This window comes from Pocillopora verrucosa, chromosome 3 (assembly GCF_036669915.1).
Source record: "Pocillopora verrucosa isolate sample1 chromosome 3, ASM3666991v2, whole genome shotgun sequence".
Taxonomy (NCBI): Eukaryota; Metazoa; Cnidaria; class Anthozoa; order Scleractinia; family Pocilloporidae; genus Pocillopora; species Pocillopora verrucosa.
This window is the reverse complement of record NC_089314.1, coordinates 7,366,912-7,385,441: the sequence shown is the minus strand read 5'-3', so window position 1 is coordinate 7,385,441 and position 18,530 is coordinate 7,366,912. Positions and strand designations below refer to the sequence as shown.

At 37.8% G+C, this 18,530-nt stretch overlaps 1 protein-coding gene and 1 pseudogene across 2 annotated transcripts; one reads left to right on the top strand and one right to left on the bottom strand.

The window, feature by feature from the left end:
- LOC131796297 (guanylate-binding protein 6-like) overlaps positions 1 to 18,530 on the bottom strand; it is an 88,678-nt pseudogene that overhangs the window by 7,971 nt on the left and 62,177 nt on the right.
- Positions 534 to 16,958, top strand: LOC136279720 (NLR family CARD domain-containing protein 4-like). 2 transcript variants are annotated; one of them, XM_066163701.1, is made up of 8 exons: positions 534 to 719; positions 2,842 to 3,161; positions 6,653 to 6,762; positions 7,284 to 7,373; positions 7,557 to 7,820; positions 8,867 to 8,956; positions 9,819 to 12,661; positions 15,196 to 16,958. In XM_066163701.1, the coding sequence occupies exons 4-8, from the start codon at positions 7,316 to 7,318 to the stop codon at positions 15,472 to 15,474; spliced, it is 3,534 nt and encodes a 1,177-aa protein (XP_066019798.1). In that variant the 5' UTR covers positions 534 to 719; positions 2,842 to 3,161; positions 6,653 to 6,762; positions 7,284 to 7,315; the 3' UTR covers positions 15,475 to 16,958. The 2 variants fall into 2 exon arrangements, with proteins under 2 accessions (XP_066019798.1, XP_066019799.1); XM_066163702.1 differs by having other exon boundaries at positions 6,653 to 6,768.

Genomic DNA, 18,530 nt, shown 5'->3' with positions numbered 1-18,530 from the left:
GTTATCATGAGGTAGCCCCGCTTGATACGTTTTACCCAATAGAATAGTCCGGACGTTTATGCATATTTTGTAGACTAACTGATTTGAGATACTACAACAGCAGGTGGAGGTGAACCTCATCCCTGGTACAGTGGGCAGATCTTGATGAATACCAAACAGAAATAATTTTACAGAAATACACTCGTTTCCTGACTGGAGAGCTTATAAAATGTGTCAGTGAAGTTAAGTCAACCTAGAGAGTAATTCCGTGACTCAGTACTACCACTTGTCACGCAACATTCAACATGTCCTCAAGGAGTCACGGAATGGTTCTACTTCAGTATTTCATCGTTCATTTCTCTTTCTTTTTGTGGCATAAAGGTCATCGATAATATATTGAGCCAAGCTATTACTACTACAAGGAGCGATCAATAACAATGAAACATATTTCTGGAACATTCAGCACTTCCGGCTTGCGTTAAAAATTAACTTTCCACGTGACTGGCAAGCTTGAGTGGAGTGCAGAAGCGCGGCTTCACAGTCCTCTCGTGAAATTAAAAATAAACAGGTTCGCGTTCCAGCGAAAGAAACCTTGTGTTTCCTTCTTTCAGCTCGGCTCTGAACTTGTAAAACAGTTCGTTATGTAAATTTCATTTCTCTAAGTTGAAGTTGTACAACAGCTGTTGCTCAGTTTCATTAAACACGAGCATGTGCAATCGTCGAGTAAAGAGGAAATAGAGGTAAGGTTCTGCTTTGCCAACTTAAGAGAGAATACATTTATGAGATGGTTTTACTGGATGTCAAGAATTCTAACTCTTGTACGCTTGATAAAATGTATTATTGCATAGTTTAGAGCTGCTTAGAAGAATTTTTTAGATTGGCATTTACAATTATAGTTGTTTATGAGCATGTCAGCAACCTTTAATGCTTCATCGTGAAAGTTGTCTATGTCATCATGTTCCTGTTTATTTATATGGAGCTGTACGTATGAATTCTTTTTTTTCCAGTATCTCATTGTTGTTTGGTTGTTCGTTTGATTTATTTCAATTAATTGAGACTGTTCTTTTAAAATCGACGAACTTCGAATCCATCGGTAACAGCTTGCATAGAGTGCATCGATTTCAACGCAATGGGTATCGTTTAATCGACACCCGTTTACAAATTAAAGCTAAATTTACCACATTTAAAAGCATCTAGGCCAGCAGAAATATTCTTTATATAAGTCAATCGAAATGTTAAAGCTAAGACACCCGATATGAAACGTTACTTAAACCTGATTCAAACATTTTACACTGTAAATCATAATTCTGGAATATCATTTGCTGAAGTGAGTTCCTCAGAGTTGTTTTAATGTGACAAGCAGTCATGATCGCGACTTTGCCCATTTTCCTTTCCTAACAGTTTATAAATTCTTAACTGTCGCTCACTTTAGTATTGACTTTAATTGAATCATCTCTATCTTAAAGTTAATTTTGATATATTGAATTTGCCATTTTGAAAATAGTTTTGGATCTTAATTGTACCTTTTGCTGCCGTAATTGCTGTTTCAAATGTCACTGCTATGACACTGTAGAGTATATATTAAGTTTGAATCCCAAAATGGTGTGATAAGTCTACCTGTAGTTCTAATTAACTCTCAATTATGGCTTCACTTCAAACAGCTCTTCTCTGCCCAGTTTTTGTTTAAAGGTCCCTGTTCATTCTGCATCAAATGCAAGGGAGCATAATTTGTAACTTCTTCATCCTATTAGTCTGTTACCTCTGTATACTGTTTATTTTATTTTAATCTGGTGCTTTTATGATTTTAATTTTTAACTTGTGGACTTGAAAGTTGCCAGGGCCTACAAGCTTCCTGTTATTAATCTTAGCTACTCTGAAGTGCTATCTTGCTTCTGTTTTTATTTCATTGTTAACTCGGGGTCTAAAAATAACTTTTTTTAACCTGGGCACCTAGTGTCATAAACAATTAGATTCAGTCACCATTTGAGGCAATGATTTGGTTGCTAAGTCTCAATGATTCCACAAAAATGCTCTCTTCAATTGTAATACAAAAGAGTTTAAAAGATCTTGACGATTTGCTAAAAACCAGTATCAGAAGTTGATGTAATAAATTATGGATTCATTTCTGCATTCCTGAGTGCTGGTTTGCATGAAGAATACTGAGAAAACCTTAAATAGATAACTGCTAGCATTACTAACATTAACATTTTAGTTGCAAACAGTCAATTTTCAGTAGCATTGGCAGCCAGCTCAGATTGCAATTTTGCACGTTGTCTCTATGAACTATATTTGTGCATGTTTTCCTTTGGAATTTTGATTGTGATATTTTGTCTCTGTATGCATCTTTAAAGTATGTGTATTTGCTTTTAACTTTTGTAAACCATGCCTCTGAGAATCATCATGTTGCAAGAAAGTACCCTGTTGAAACATTAATATTTAAAAAACAAGTAAGTTATGAACTTTATAAATGGCTGACACAAGTCATCTACTTCACCATTTCATTGGTGCTATTGACAATTGTTTTTGATGGTTGTTTTTCTCAACTGATTCAGAGATGAGAGCCTGTTTTCATTGCATATCCATGTGTTAAGGAGCAAAAAACCGAAAAAAGGAAAAAAATGTAAATTGAATGGTTATTCCATTTGATAAATAGATTTTGTGTTGCCATGTGATTGTTCAGTAATAGATCATGGTTGAAGTCAAAATGTGTAAAGAACAAAAAAGTGCTGCTCGAGGCACAGTAGTGTGTGCCATGGATGTACTTACCACATTTTGATATAACAACCAATCAAAGTGTGTGTATAATTCAGTTTATCACATAACTAATGATAATTGATCCATATGTGTTTTACTTCCCTGCAGCTGAGTTCCAGAATATTCTGAATTGGGGTTAAGTTCCATTCCAACAACTGCAGGTGTTCTGATACTTGACTGACTGAACAGCCAGAAGTTACAGTGATTTTGGCACAGAACAGTTATTTTTCCAACAGCTGGTTGAATTTTTTGCTGTCTGCCAGATTAATCACTACCCAGTAGATTGATGTGAACACAATCTGCCGCACAATCTACTGGGTCAGTGGTTTATCTGGTGGATGGTATTGTTGACTCAATCCAGCAACAGCAAGTACCGGAGAGTTTAATTCAACTACTGCTACCATCTCACAGGAGAAGCAACTTGAAAAGTAAGTGTTTATCTTGTATGTATAATTGAAATAGAAATAAACTTATGCATAGAAAAAGACAAAATAAATGTAATAATTATGCTGATAATAATGATAATAAATAGACCTTCAGCCAGCAATAGAGCTTCTAGTCTGCCACAGAGTATATCAACTGATTACCACAACTACTTGATTTGAGCTCCAATACACAGTACATGTACATGTGTAGGGATACATTGTTGATCAGTATGATGGTTAACATTCTTAACATTCTTTATGATAACATCATGTTCTATTTTATATGTAAACAAGTATTAGCATGACATAGCATAGTAAGGTAAGAACGTTCAGGAATAAAATTACATTACAGACAATTCACAGAATCAGAACAGAACTAAGCTTAGGTGTACTAGGATTTTATTCCACTCATTTTGAGTCAGCCAATGAATGAGTTGTCAGTAATCAGATACTTGTGTTTGCACAAAGTTTTCTGGGATTGCCATGGGACAAACATTGCAAGTTGTTAGAAGGAAATATGTGGTGAAAGGTCGTTTTGAGGTCCAAAAAAATGATTTTGGAGATAGATCAACACTTTTCAGCCAAATTTTTATCAGAAATGGATTAAGATAGTGTTGATACATAGGAAGTGTAAGTTTTTATTTAAAGAAACACGAAATGTGCTCCAAAACACATGGGTAAACTACTCTGAGCCCAGTGTAAGGTTTATGGCAAAATCTGGCATAGGGTAATGATCTTGAAGTATTACAAAATTAGCCATAGATGACTAGGAAATAACTCGTTAAAGTCTTTTCAGTTATATTTAGGCGTGTGAAGCCTGTATTCATACTTTTTTTTTAAATAAACAAATTACAGTGTCTGAAAATATACCTTCTTAAAGAAGAGAATTCAATGTCAGCAGAAATGGAAATAGTTTTTGCAGAGCTGTTGATTTTCAGTGGGAAGAAATAAGTGATGAGGAACATGAGGAAATCCTTAGGTAAAGTGATAGCTTGTTTGAGAAAAATCAAAAGGCTTTTGAGCAGCAACTCAACTCCTCCTCCAGTTGTGCATCACTCCTTAAATGACTCATTTGTACCTACTGGTACTCATTGTTGCAGATGAAATGGTTCAGATTTGAACCGATTTTTAACACTGATGCTTCTCATCAATCACAACAAATAAACAATGCAGGTGTTTAATCACTCATGATCAATTATATGCTCAAGCAAACCATTTAAATCTTTTGCTGCCATGATCAAGGTAGCTGTTGTAACACTCTTTTGTATTACCAATTAAGCCAAGAAAAAAGCTATAAGTAGCCTTAATACATGTGAATAGAACTCAAAAGGCTTCATTCACCGTAGCTTGGATGTTTTCCAGGCTTGATGTTTTTAATGCTTTTTGTAATCTTTCATAATTAGTCAGTTGGCCTCTGAACTACAATCTGTTTGCATGGTTTTGCTGTCCACTGGAGCTCTCACCTTCCCTTAGCTGCGGCTCCACAAGGCATTTGGTATGAACACTGTCTGCATCTGAGTACATGAGATATATATAGCTCATCATCTGATTTGGAGTCATCAACTTGTTTGAAAGTCCTGGCGGATTTCTTTGACACAGTTTTTTCCTTTGTGATCTGATCTCTTTCATTACTGACATAGGCTGTGCACATTGTAACAAATAATTCTTTTTGTGACACTTGTTAAATTTTTCCAGAAGCAGGAAATTGATGTGCATTGTTTCATGGGTTTTCCACAGTCTCAGCATTGGTACCTTTTGCATGGTGTCAGATTTCTTTTTTTGATTCTTGACTGTACTTAAGGGTGCTTCTTAAAACAGTTCTCTAAGTCTATATCCTTCTGCTCAATGGTGTATATTTTTCCAGCTCTGGTTCTATCAGTTGCCTCATCAAGTGTTAATGCTTTGATTCACTTTCTGACTTCACAGCTCTTTATTCCTGTTATCAATATTTTGAAGATCAGTTCATTGTTTAATACACCATAAGCAACCAGATGCCAATTTTTGTTGCCTGTTTTTGATGTCAATGTTTCTATCTTCATGGTTGATATTATTAATTAGGCAGTGCTCAAAAATGGAAACTGTTGGATTCTGTGTGATCAGCAACTGGTAAATATTTAGCTTTTTCGTAGGTTTCCTTTCTCACAACATTGTTCTGAGGATCATTTGTTAAGCTTTTTTTCCAAGTTCTCTATTTCAACAAGGTCCAATCCTCCACTAGATTACCTTTCTGACTGATTGGAGCAGGTGTAATGACCAGCTGATTAAAGACTAGCATATGCATAGGCTGTGGGATAATATCAGGGGCTTATTAAAGACCATCATGTGCTTGGGCTGTGGAAATGGTTGTCTCCTTTGTCACCCATCAAAAAGGAATCAGTATCAGTAGCTGGTTAGAGACCACAGTGTGCGACACACATGCCGGAATTGTGCTACACACTATTCTGTTTCTTTTGTCACTCGACAAAATGACTAGGCTTAATATAAAGTGAACAGGCAAACATTCCAAAGTACTCTAGAACTTTACATGTAACACCTTCCTAACAAATAAAATCATTTTAACTTGAATCAACCAACCAAACACATTAAAAAGTTATCACGTAGTGCTTTGATGAGAACATGTTTCAAAAAGTGTTTAATACATATTAACAGGCTGCCTTTACAAAAAGGATGTTCAACTTAAAAAAAAATCAATTTTATGCAACTTCTGTGCATGGGGCTTGAAACAAGACTTTAGGTGGATACTCTTTATCATAAGTTTTGATCTGAGTACAGTATAAGCTTAGTTGTACAAACTGGAGATGTGTCCAGTTTTCTTTGATGTTTGCCACCAGATGTGATTATTCATATCTGCCAGGGATTTTACATCTATTTGATACAATGTCATATACAAACACATATCTAAATTTGTATTTTGGCTTTAAGCAACCATTGTGACTGATTTTGTATATTTCAGTTACTATGACTCATGATTTCAGTGAAGCGGAAAAGGCAAATCGTCAAGGCTGTGTACAAGCCTATCTATTGACCGAAAAAATCTGTCCCAATTAGTTTTTTTTAACATTTGTTAAGAATGCAATTCAAGTGTGCATGTGCTTCAAGTGTCCCTGCAAGTTTTCATTGCTAGTGAATGTCTCTCTTTTTTTTTCCCCTAAGTTGCTAATTGTATGGAAAATAATTTTTTCAAGCTTCTCGCTCGACTGCACACACGATATATAAATGGTAGGTCACCAAATCCGTTTACGTGGTGATGACAATTTTTCTTCCTGGCAGAAAAAAAAAGGACAAGAAATCTTCCGTTCGCGTATTTGGGCATGCATATTTCGTATCAAATGATGCACAGTAGGGACACGTAATGCAATGGCACGAATTGGCCTCGAAACAAATTCCTCAGGAGAAGTTTCATGAGGAAAGGAAATAGCTCCATTGCTACAATAAATCTGTTGGCTCAAAACATCTGGTCTAATGATTTTTTTTCTACATTTGTTATCATGCAGGTGGTTCTACTAAACATTTGCCTCGGCCAGAGTTGAAACGCCGTAAGGAAGAGTCATCTCCGAATGACGCCTTAACTCCGAAGAAAGGAAAAACTTTTTTGGCAGATAAAGTGAGGGTATATCTTCCCGCCCCCTGTCTTTGTAAAATAAAAATGTGTGGATCCAGCAAAATGGCATGAATAGTTGCAATACGTACAACTCGCTATCCCCTCATCTTGATGCTTTGCTGTGATGTCTTTATTGTTGTTGTCAAGCAAGGAGTTCTCAGTGACAAAAATTTAGAGTGGCTTTACCCAAGCTGCTTATTGTATGGAAAATATATTTTTAAAGCTTTTCGCTCGATTGCAAAGTAGAGATATAAATGGTATGTCACCAAATCCGTTTACGTGGCGATGACATTAGCTGCAAAAAAAGAACAAGAAATCCTCTGTTCTCGTATGTGGGTGTGGATTTTTTTGTGTCAAATGATGCACAGTAGCGTTGCATAATGCAATGGCACGAATTTGCCTCGAAACAAATTCATCAGAAGACGTTTTATTGGAAAAGGAAAAAGCTCCATTCCTACAATAAATCTGTCGGCTCAAATAATATTTTCTTGTCTAATTATTTTTTTGCATTTGTTATCATGCAGGTGGTTCTACTAAGTATTTTCCTCGGCCAAAGATGAAACGCTGTCATGAAGAGTCCTCTCCGAGTGACGCCTCAACTCCAAAGGAAAGAGGTAAAATGAGGACATATCTATGGGCGTGCCTGTTAGCCCCCACCCCCCAACCCAATCTTCTTTCCCCCTGCCTTTGTAAAATAAAAATGCGTCGATCCAGCAAAATAGTATGAATAGTTGCGATGCGTACAACTCGCTATTCCCCCATCTTGATGCTTTGTTGTAATGTCTTTATTTTTGTAGTCAAGCAAGTTCCCAGTGACGAAGATTTAGAGTGGCTTTCGCAGAAACTCAATGAATGGAAGAGAGTCGGGCGTCGTCTTAAAATTGAGGAGGCAAGGTTAACGGCGTTTGACAATGAAAATAAGGAATGGTCTGAAAAAATCTACAAAATGTTATTACATTGGAGAGAGAGGGATGGCTCAGCCGCAACATACACGGTCCTACATGATGCATTGTGTCATCCATTGGTTAATCGCAGAGATTTAGCTGAGCAACTTATCACTGGTAATATATCACCAATCTTGCAATTCAATTAAAATATAATGACATACAAGCATAGTGCCTAAATTCGTAGACACCATGCTTTTTGGCCTCTGTATCTTGTGTTCGTTGCTGACAGTGCCTCGAAACTGGAAAAGAGTCGATTCATTTGTCGGTGACCAAATCAAAGAGAAGGAAGATCATTTGATGCGTTTGTATATTTTCATGTAGTTTTCTGGTAGCGCAAAATTCACTCACTTCTTAACTGCCAACCGTAAGCGTTGGGTTGCCAGTATTTCCTCCTGCTTTTTTGGCTTTGGTATCCATTGATCGTAAGAAACGAAATGGTGAGTTTTGTTTCTTCAGATAAATTTTTCGATGAATACCTAAGTCAATATCAGTTTGCTGGCAAGCAACTTTCCCACCCACAAGAATACAAAGTTACAGGAAATACCGTTGCAAACTTCCCATTTAACGACTCTGTGCCAGTCAACCCCCACCCCCAACCCCATCTTCCTTCGCCCTGCCTTTGTAAAATAAAAATGCGTGGATCCGGCAAAATGGTATGAATAGATGCATTACGTACTACTCGCTATCGTCTCATCTTGATGCTTTGCTGTGATGTCTTAATGTTTTTAGTCAAGCAAGGGGTTCCCAGTGACGGAGATTTAGAGTGGCTTTACCCAAGCTGCTTATTGTATGGAAAATATTTTTTAAGAGCTTTTCGCTCGATTGCAAACTGGAGATATAAATGGTTTGTCACCAAATCCGTTTACTTGGCGATGGCAATTTTTCTTACTGGTTGGAAAAAAAAGAAAACAAGACATCTTCTGTTCGCGTATGTGGATGTGCATTTTTCGTGCTAAATGATGCACAGTTGGGATGCATAATGCAGTGGCACCAATTGGCCTTGAAACAAATTCACCAAAAACGTTTCATTAGGGAAGGAATAAGTTCCATTCCCAGTTATCAGTTGTTCCATTGCCACTTATCAGTTGTTCCATTGCCCATCAGTTGGCTCAAATAATATGTTGTGTTCTAATTATTTTTTTACATTTGTTATCATGCAGGTGATTCTACTAAACATTTGCCTCGGCCAAAGGTGAAACGCCGTGATGAAGAGTCGTCTCTGAATGACGCCTCAACCCCAAAGAAAAGAGGTAAAATGAGGACATATCTATGGGCGTGCCCGTTAATCCCCAACCCCAACCCCATCATCCTTCCCCCTGCCTCTATAAAATATAATTGCGTGGATCCAGCAAAGTGGCATGAATAGTTGCGAAATTTTTAGAGCTTTTCGCTCGATTACAAACGAGAGATAAAAATAGCATTCGAAATTGTGGAAGCAAGATTAAAGGCGTTTGACAATGAAAATAGGGAATAGTCTAAAAAAATCTTCAAAAGGTTATTACACTGGAAAGAGAGGAAAGGCTCAGCTGCAACATACTCATAAGACACCTAGAATCTCCTGCCTTACCCCTCCCCTCCTTTTAGCCAAACCCCCATTTTATAAACCACACATAACCCAATCGGTCCAACGAGGGGCTAATGTTCGAATTTAAGCTTTAGAAACTCATGGTTACTACAATATTTGAGGTTTTCCCTAATGTTTGTCTTAATAATAATTTCACTTGTCACAGAACAAATCAATATATTTTTTTAAGTTTTTTGTGTAGCGGAGCAAGCAATAGCCTCGATTACCAGCCGCTGTTCGTGAAATGAGCCCACGCTGCTCTCCTTCACGGGAGGATCGAAGACTGTTCTCGTGAATTAGGGCAAATCAAACCCCCCAACCTCCCCCCCCCAAAAAAAAACAAAAAAAAACAAAAAAAAACACCGTAGTGATCAGATAGTGAAAATGTGAATATTTACCTTCGGAATTAAAGAGTGACGTCGTCAAATTTACAAATTACAGATGGAACGAATTATTCTCCTTATTGTTCAAAAACCCTTCTCGAGTGATTTTCTTTTCGATGTGGGAGAAAGAGAATTTTTACCAAGCCACTTGTTTTTTGTCTACAGACTCGTCTGTAACAGAATTTTGGGAATGGTGCCGGAATCAGTTGAGGGCGTTTTACAACACCATGTGTCAAGTGAAAATAACACCATGGGACCCAGACAACACGGTACACATTAATAGCATTTACATACAAGTAACGTTTTTACAAGACCACAGGAAACCTGACGGGACAACGAAAAAAAAGCTGGGAGACAGCAGTGAAGTATTTGAAGGTGACGAAGATCATCCCATCCGTAGACGAATTCTGGTGTATGGAAGACCTGGAATAGGAAAGTCTACTTTCACTCAAAAAGTAGCTGTGGATTGGGCGAATGGGAGAACGAAGATCCTGGAAAAGTTCAATCTTTTACTGTTAATCAGGTTACGAGACGTTTGTGGTATTTCGGACCTCTGTACCATGTTAAAAACAGCGGAACTATTGTCTGCTGATGACCCGATGGCAGTCAATAACTTGTGTGAATATGTCCGTCAGAACCAGGAGAAAGTGCTGCTCATTTTGGATGGATATGATGAGTACAGCGGTGGAAAATCATCCCTAATTCACCAGATTTGGAGAGGCAGTCAACTGAGAGACTGTTGTGTAATGATCACAACGCGGCCAGTGAAAGAGGATGAGCTTAGAGTGCCAAGTCACGCTCAGTTTGAACTTAACGGGTTCGATAGCTGGGAACAGAAGAAACAGTTTGCAAGTAAGATTCTTCCTGATGAGGAAGATGTTGAAGGGCTACTTGGATACCTAAGCAAGCATGACCTCGAGGAGATGGCAGAGATTCCACTATTATTGTTGATGTTGTGTCTTCTGTGGAAAGAGAAAAAGCATCAATTACCAACATCTCGTGCAGAAATTTACGTAGGATTTATTCAGACTCTCTTGAATCATATGGCTTCTAAAGACTCAGAAAACGTCGCAACAGATAAAAGCATAGATGAATATCAAGAGGAACTTTCCAAAATAGGAAAACTTGCATTCGATGCTCTTTTGGAGGGCTGCCTTCATTTTAACTTCAGTAAATTTCCGCCTGGTGATCTCTTCGAGAAGCTTATTCATGTCGGTTTTTTCCAAGTTTCCAAACTTTCTGCTTTGAACCGTGAGAAGATCGTGTATTTTCTTCACAAGTCCGTTCAGGAGTTTCTCGCCGCCTGGTTCATCGTTCAAGAAGTGAAGGTTAAGAAGAATGAAACTGTCACCTGCCTGTCAGGAATGGATACGTTTGAAAAATCAAAGAAGATGGATGAAGTTCTAAAATTCGTTTGTGAGTTGTCATCAGATGCTGCCAGCTTTGTTTTTGATCATCTACGTTATGTCGGAGAGAAAGAAGGTCTCACAATTTACAATTTCACTAGGACGCCTTCTGTCAATGATTTGTCTGATGAACAATGCCACTTTATTGAACTCTGTGTCGATTGTTTGTTTTGTTGTCCAGCCTCGGACAGACTAACTGTGTACTCCACATTTCTCTCATGTGTTAACCATGTCGTAATGCTTCATGACGAACACGTGTCTACTGCTGCTGAGAAAAACTTCTTCAAAGGCACCGCCAGTTTTCCAAACTATTTATTTTTTAAATATACAACTAAATATAATGATCGTGAGAGTATTCTATCCATATTGTCTGACTTGAACGCGGTCGTTTTAACGTGCTCTGGAGAAGTTAAAGATTTTAAAAAATACGCCGATTTACTCCATGCGAACCTTTTCCTCAAAAAAAGCGAAAAAAAAAACTTTATCTATCTACGTCGCATAACAGATGCTGTTTTTTGCTCTAAACTTCTTCCTGAACTGATATCAGCGCCGGTTTGTTCTTCTCAGCCACCTGTAGATAATCTGGGAGAGAATGAGGACAACAACGTTGCACTGTCTCTGACTGAGAACAGATCTGACCAGGCACAACAACATTGTTTGTCACTGGTGAGAGAGGTTAAGTTACATGTGGAAACAGTTGAGGATTTTGTTCTGTTGAAGAACTTGTTGCCTTTTTTAACATCTCTTCGAGATATTGATATATTGGGGGGCGTGAATGATGCCTTGGAAGGTAATTCGATTGAGAACACGATTCGCAGAATTAATTTTACTGACAATCTCCACAGTTTAAAACTTTGTGGTAACAATCTAACAGCAAAGTGTGCTGCTTTTATTGCTGAGTCACTGCACCACTCTCCAAACTTGCATGAGCTCTGCTTGTCAATCAACTCCTTACACAGCGGTGTGAGTCATTTGGCCAAGAATCTTCATCACACTCCACGGTTGACTATTTTAGAGTTACGTTTTGTACAAATGGGAGAAAAGGAATGTGCTGCACTGGCTGCCTCATTACAGTACTTAAACAAGTTAAAAAAACTGGATATGTCTCACAATGCACTGGGTCACGGGATCATTGAACTGGCCAAGAACCTGAACAGTGTACCCAATCTGACTAAGCTGAACCTGTCGTATACAAATATAGGTGAAGATGAAGCATCAGCACTGGCTCGTGCACTTAAGGATGTACCAGAGCTGAGCGATCTTGATATGAGTTTCAATGCACTGGGTCACGGGATCATTGAACTGGCCAAGAACCTGAACAGTGTACCCAATCTGACTAAGCTGAAGCTGTTGGATACAAATATGGGTGAAGATGAAGCATCTGCACTGGCTCGTGCACTTAAGGATGTACCAGAGCTGAGCGATCTTTTTCTAGGGTGGAATCCACTTGGCAGAGGAGTCAGGGACCTGGTCCAGCATCTCAGCAGTGTTCCTAAGCTGAAGGGCCTGATTCTGAAGTGTGTTCAGATGACAAAGACAGAGACTGAAGAGTTGTGTACAGCAGTAAATGGGAGAGGCATCAGTTTGTTTACCGATTACCATGTAAGAGTCTTTTTGTTGTTTCACTCAGTTGTATCTAATCTTTAGTTAGACGTTCCTCAGAATAGCACTAGATATTGTTTCCAGCAAGTTGCTTTTGATAAAATTGATTAGAATAGTCTGAATGGGAAAGAATGTAGACATCAGGAACAGTCACTGTTTTCGAAATTTTCTATTTCTATTTTGTGACATCAGGAGCAATTGTTGGGGATGGCGGAGACCGTAAACAGCCCATGTTAAGTACTTTAATGGTTCATATAATGCTTCTTTGACTATGGTTTCCAGAAAAATTTGTCTAAGATAAAATTAAGACATAAACAAATTTAGCTTTCAAAACTTTGATATTATTTACAGACAGTAGTTTCCAGTGTAGTGGATGCTTGATTACTGAAACCTAATTGAAAACTTTGGGAGTTTGATTCATTCGAGTTCATTCGATTGGCCTTTGAGTTTTAGCGAAATCTTGTTAGAGAAATCTTCTGTAGCTATGCCTTACATAAGAGAGAGAAAAAAAGATGAATTGTGAGAATTTTTCTCGGACCAAACTTCTTTGCGCAATGTTAATTTTTGAATTTTTAGGCTTGTGTTGTTATTATGGGATGCTTTTATTTGGGTTTGATTATGTCACCTGAAATTACTGTGAACCCATACATGCTTTGGATTTGATGACGTTGTGCCTGACAATCTGTAGCAGCATCTATTCGCTTTCATTAACAGGAAGCGTTAACCCAACAAAATAGAAAGAACCAAGTAAAAAAGGTTTTTTATTGTGATAAATCCAAATGCGTGTTTTGAAAAGCGAAATCATGTTGATTCTATTGTCATAAATTTACGTTTTAAGGGTTTGTACTGATGATAGGAAATAATTCACCAAAAGTTGTAGGTTAAAATATTAACATCCAAAAAGAAACTGACACGGTGCTATAATTTACTTGCTTTTAAATGGTTTCATTATTCTTATTTATCAGTTGGATTCTTTTTGTCTGTAGCTGCACTGCCCATGTTGAGTAACTCCGTCAGGTGCTCGTAGGGCCCTCGGTCGCCTTTGTCATAGAAGCCTATTTTTTTTTCTTTTAAGAAAAATTAAAGAAAAGCGTTGTAAATAGCGAATTTGTTAAAATGGCTATTTCAAACCTTACGCTCTAAAACCTTTTTGGTGTGTTAAACGAAAATATAACTTAGAATAAAGAGCAAAGTACTCCGGGGTTGGCAATAAGGCAAAAAGAGATAATAGCGAGAAGGAATTGGAAAAGAAGACAGGCGGGCACAAAATTCAATGGATAAATATATATATATATATATATATATATATATTGTTTTTTTTTGGAGGGGGAGGGGGGGTGGGGAAAGGAGGAAAAAAATCAAGAAAGTGTTTCAGATGGGTCACCTCTGATAAGCGCTTCGGCTCGATGTTCCCATTCTGTATCCAAAATAAGACCAATATTACCACGTCCTAAACAAAATAAAGCGCTTGCACTAGTCGTGAGAAGAAGCCTTTTGGAGGCGAAATTTTTCCATTAACATCTCATTCAGCTGAAAGATCTAGGAAAGACGTTATGTTATGGAACCTGTGAAATTAGCGCTTGAAGAATGAAGCATTACTGTGCGTCAGGCGTAAGCGCCCTGCTAGAAAACAAACGAAAAATCAAAAGAAATCATTTTAAAAGCTTAAACTTCATAGGCGCGACCCGTGACACGCGGCTACTAGTCAAACTCGGCACTGTGCTATAATTTATTCGCTCTTAAATGGTTTCCCTATTCTTATTTATCAGTTGGATTCTTTTTTAAGCGTCTCGAATACGATTCAAACGGTTTTGTCAGAAAAGTATGGTTACATTGAGAGGAGAGTTCTTTACTTTTGGGAAAGTCAAGGAAAACATTACATCGAGGACTCCGGGTCATCAAAAAGAAATATTTAGGGTTGTCTGTCTTTCAATCGTGTAACAATTATGTTGGTGGAGAGGTGAACTGGAGTAAAACCCGTTGCGTGTAGTCGTGCAAGGTTGGAAATTTGTTAAATCGTTGATTTACTCTCGGGCAGACAATAACTTAGCTAATACTTTGTGTGAGGAAAATAAAATAATTTCGAAGATATTAGACAGTTTTCCTCCCCCCCAAAAAGTTAGTATTTATTGTAATTTATGTGTTTGTTTGTAAACCTTCACCTCATCTTAATCGTCAGGGAGCATTGTTTTTTGTTATTTGTAACCGAGATCGTTTTCTTTGTTGTAAAATGGTCTTAGTCACTTGTAGCTATTTGAATTCAAAAGTGAATGTCCTCTTTCACTGCTCGCTATATGGACAAATATCTTTGATTGCGAGAAATATTTATCTTGTGTGTTAAAATGTAAGTTGAGTGTTACATAGAAATTAATGAAACAGGTGTATTTTGCCATAGCGAAGGAAACGTAATATTCCGATATACGTGGGGAGAATCAAGATCCTTTAGATATTTATCTGGTGTAAAAATGCCAGTTGAGAGTTTCACATAATTGGTGCTGTGGTTGATGTTGTGTCCTTTTTTTGTCCTGTGATAGGCATTTAGAGAAGGAGATGAAGGGATGATCTATCGACTTCTTACAAAAGCTGAGCTGAAAAAGGAAGGAATAAGGTTCAGAAAAGAGCCAGATGATGATGACGATGACGATGATGATGATGATGATGATGATGATGACGAAAGTGAGGATGATGACGATGACGATGATGATAATGACGAAGATGAAGATAGTGAGCATCTCGATGATGATGATGATGAGGATGATGGCGATGATGAAGTTAGTGACGATCTCAATGATGATGATGATGAAAATGAGTAAGCGCCCAGAAAAAACGTTTCTGTGGCAACTGATTTAACGAGAAGTGAGAAGATTGATATTTCAGAATATAATCCATCAAATATTTTTGCTTGCGCGCGCGGGATTGGTCTAAATGCATCACGTGACCGAATATACATCAGCTAAAACTGGAGAATATCCGTGAATATACCCTAAGTAATATTCCTCAATTTTCAAACCTTAATGTCCACAACAAAAGAAGTCTTCGTTTTAAATTTAATTCAAGATTATTATCTGTTGCTCTAAGCTCTCACTTTTCCTCGAGCTTCACTCTCGGAAACTGTTCGCTTCTCGGAACAGATCAAGTCCGAACAGCAACAAAAACAAAAACCATCGTGCATGTATTTGCGCCAAATGAAGACTATTGTTTATTTAGAATTTCGGAAATTGCTGGACGTATTTCCCGTCTCTTATGGCGCTATGTCTTTATTTCAGCATAACGTATAGGGGTAGCGTCCAGTTCGAATTGAAAACTTAGATCATTTGCCGACGGTATTTCCCTTCTAATCACAGATCACACAAATTTTCGTGATTTCACGTTGTTGTTTTACAGTGGACGGCTGAGAGATGAACAGAGTTTTAAAACGCACGCGCTGAGCTATTGTTCTGCTCATTATTTATATCTTTTGTTTTGCCACATCCTCGTTGCCGTTGTCGTGGTTTCCTGAAGTTCCCTAATTTTTAGTCCCGCGTGAAACGTCTTATATTGTAACCGGAAATGCAAGTTCTTTTCAGCAATAAAGTACCGAGTTGTTACTCAGTTTTTTTGCCGATCAGAACGCTAAACGAATTTCTTAGGATATCAGAGTGAAATAGTTTAGCATAGATTCCAAAAGTGACTTTTTGACGCGAAGAAAGAAAGGCCCCTCTATTCGTCTGTGCCAGGCTCTCCTTTTTATGGAGACGGCCTAAAAAGGGGTGAGCTGAGACATTGGAGGTCTTGGGAAGAGTGAGAGGAGCTTCCTTTCCTTCCCAAACCCCAATTTTCACTCTTCCAATAATTCGATCTTTTCCAGCAACTGAGACCCTGGCAGAAGACAAGCTTAATTTTTTCAAGTTAATTAATTCAAATTACTCAACTCAACTAATTCAAACTTATTAATTCAATTAATTTTATTGATTCTAATCAGCTGACAAGCTCATTTTGCCCTTACAAAAAAAGCCCACTTTGAGAAAAGGAACAGATGAATGATTCCTTGAGCTTGGATCAGTTCACAGGCAGCGCTGTGCTTTGAATTAGGTTTATTTTGTGATGCTTTACATTGATGATGCTTGAAACTGGAGATGTATGGAAAATCTTTTGTGATCAGAAAAGTTTAAGTCGATATTTGGTGTTACAAGCTTTAAAAATGCTTGTTCGTCTCACTTGTCACTGTAAATAACAATTTAGTTCGTCAATTTTTACCCAACGTTGTGACTTTTTTTACCCTCACTTTTATTGATTTATTAAAAGAATTTTTATGAAATATCTTTGTCTCTTTGTAATTAAAGTACAGATAGCATAAGAGCTTGAAAAAGACCCTGTATACGACCTGTATCCTTGTTGCCTGGGCCCCAAAGCACAGTCATTTAAATAGTTTTTTCAAAGCTGAACGCACCACGCACAGAACGATATTTTTGCGCAGACTTTTTTATTAAAAGACTAGTATGTAGTCTTTAGCTCGATATAGGAAGCCCCTGGATGAGAGGAAAAACTGGTAAATTTTCATGGTTTTGATTTGCTTTTTCTCTTTTTTTTTTTGAAAATTTACCTTAGAATCTGTCGGCCTGAATTGTGTAACAATAACGGCTTTCGTGTCCCACCGACCGACCGTTTTCAATATTGTTTTTGATTTTTTGTTTGCATGTTTGTTTTTTTTTCCTATAACCACTTGTTTATTTCCACAAGCCGCCCGTCGTTCCTTAGGTTGTTCTACGCTGTGTCACTCGATCAGCAGGCATTAAAAGCTTGGCATCTAAGCATCCTCTCCTTTTACTGTTGTGATTTAATTCTTTCTAATGTTAAACCTGGCGACGAGAAAAACTTAAAAGGCGGAAAAAAGCCGAAATCATTGCAAGCAGTCTCCTTTTTCGTCGTTTGTCCCCTTCCTCCCCCACTTCTCTTCCGCAAGAGCGCACGAAAACAAGCTTGATATCCCAACCTTTATCATATTTCTCGTGCACAGAGCCTACGATGGTTAACTTTCAGGCTTAACTCCTCGGAAAGGGGATTTTGTGTGCGTCAGCTATTAAATAATCAGGAGAACCGATTGGTTTCTTTTTTCAAGTTCTTTTATTTCAGATCACATTCAAGTTGTTTTGCAGCCTAATATATCACAGACAATACACGATTTTCACTTTATATATAAAATTAACATCATATCCATCGGCAGAAAACGTGTTACATAACTTTAAGGTGGTTAACTCGTTGCAAATTATGGTTAACTGTAAGCTGATACAATGCAACCGGTTAAAAATTGGGCCAGTGTTCATGATAAGGGATAACTTTAGAGGCTTTACATAACGCTACACTTTGATAAGGTGCTAGCGACCCCGCCCAAGACTGGTATCATTTGCAGCGCTCTATCAAAGAATCCCGGTTTTTGAACTTACTGTTGTCGGCTCTGATTGAGTAGCAGCTGTTGTCTCAAGCTCTCCACTGCCTTCTCCATGCCTTCATTTGATTTTTGCATTTGTGCAAGTCGTTGACTGAGTATCTGGCTTTCTTGCGTGAAATTTCGTCTGTGTTTTTTAACTTCCATCATTCTCGCCTTTACCATGTTCTCCATTTGTTGTCGTTGGACCGCTGTTTCAGCTTCCATCTGTTCACGGAGTCTCTTTTTTTCTTCCTCCTGTTTTTCCTGCAGCATTTCCATGTAATTACCAAACAGGAAAAAGTTCAGGTAAGACAGCTATAGGAGAGTCATGGTGAAAAATATTATGGCATCTACTCTAGTTTATCTCCGTGCTAAAATCATCAAATTCCTCGGTCACTCAGAATGAATTTCTGATAAAAAATACTGAAAAATCTTTCACAGAAAACACCCAATGGAATATAT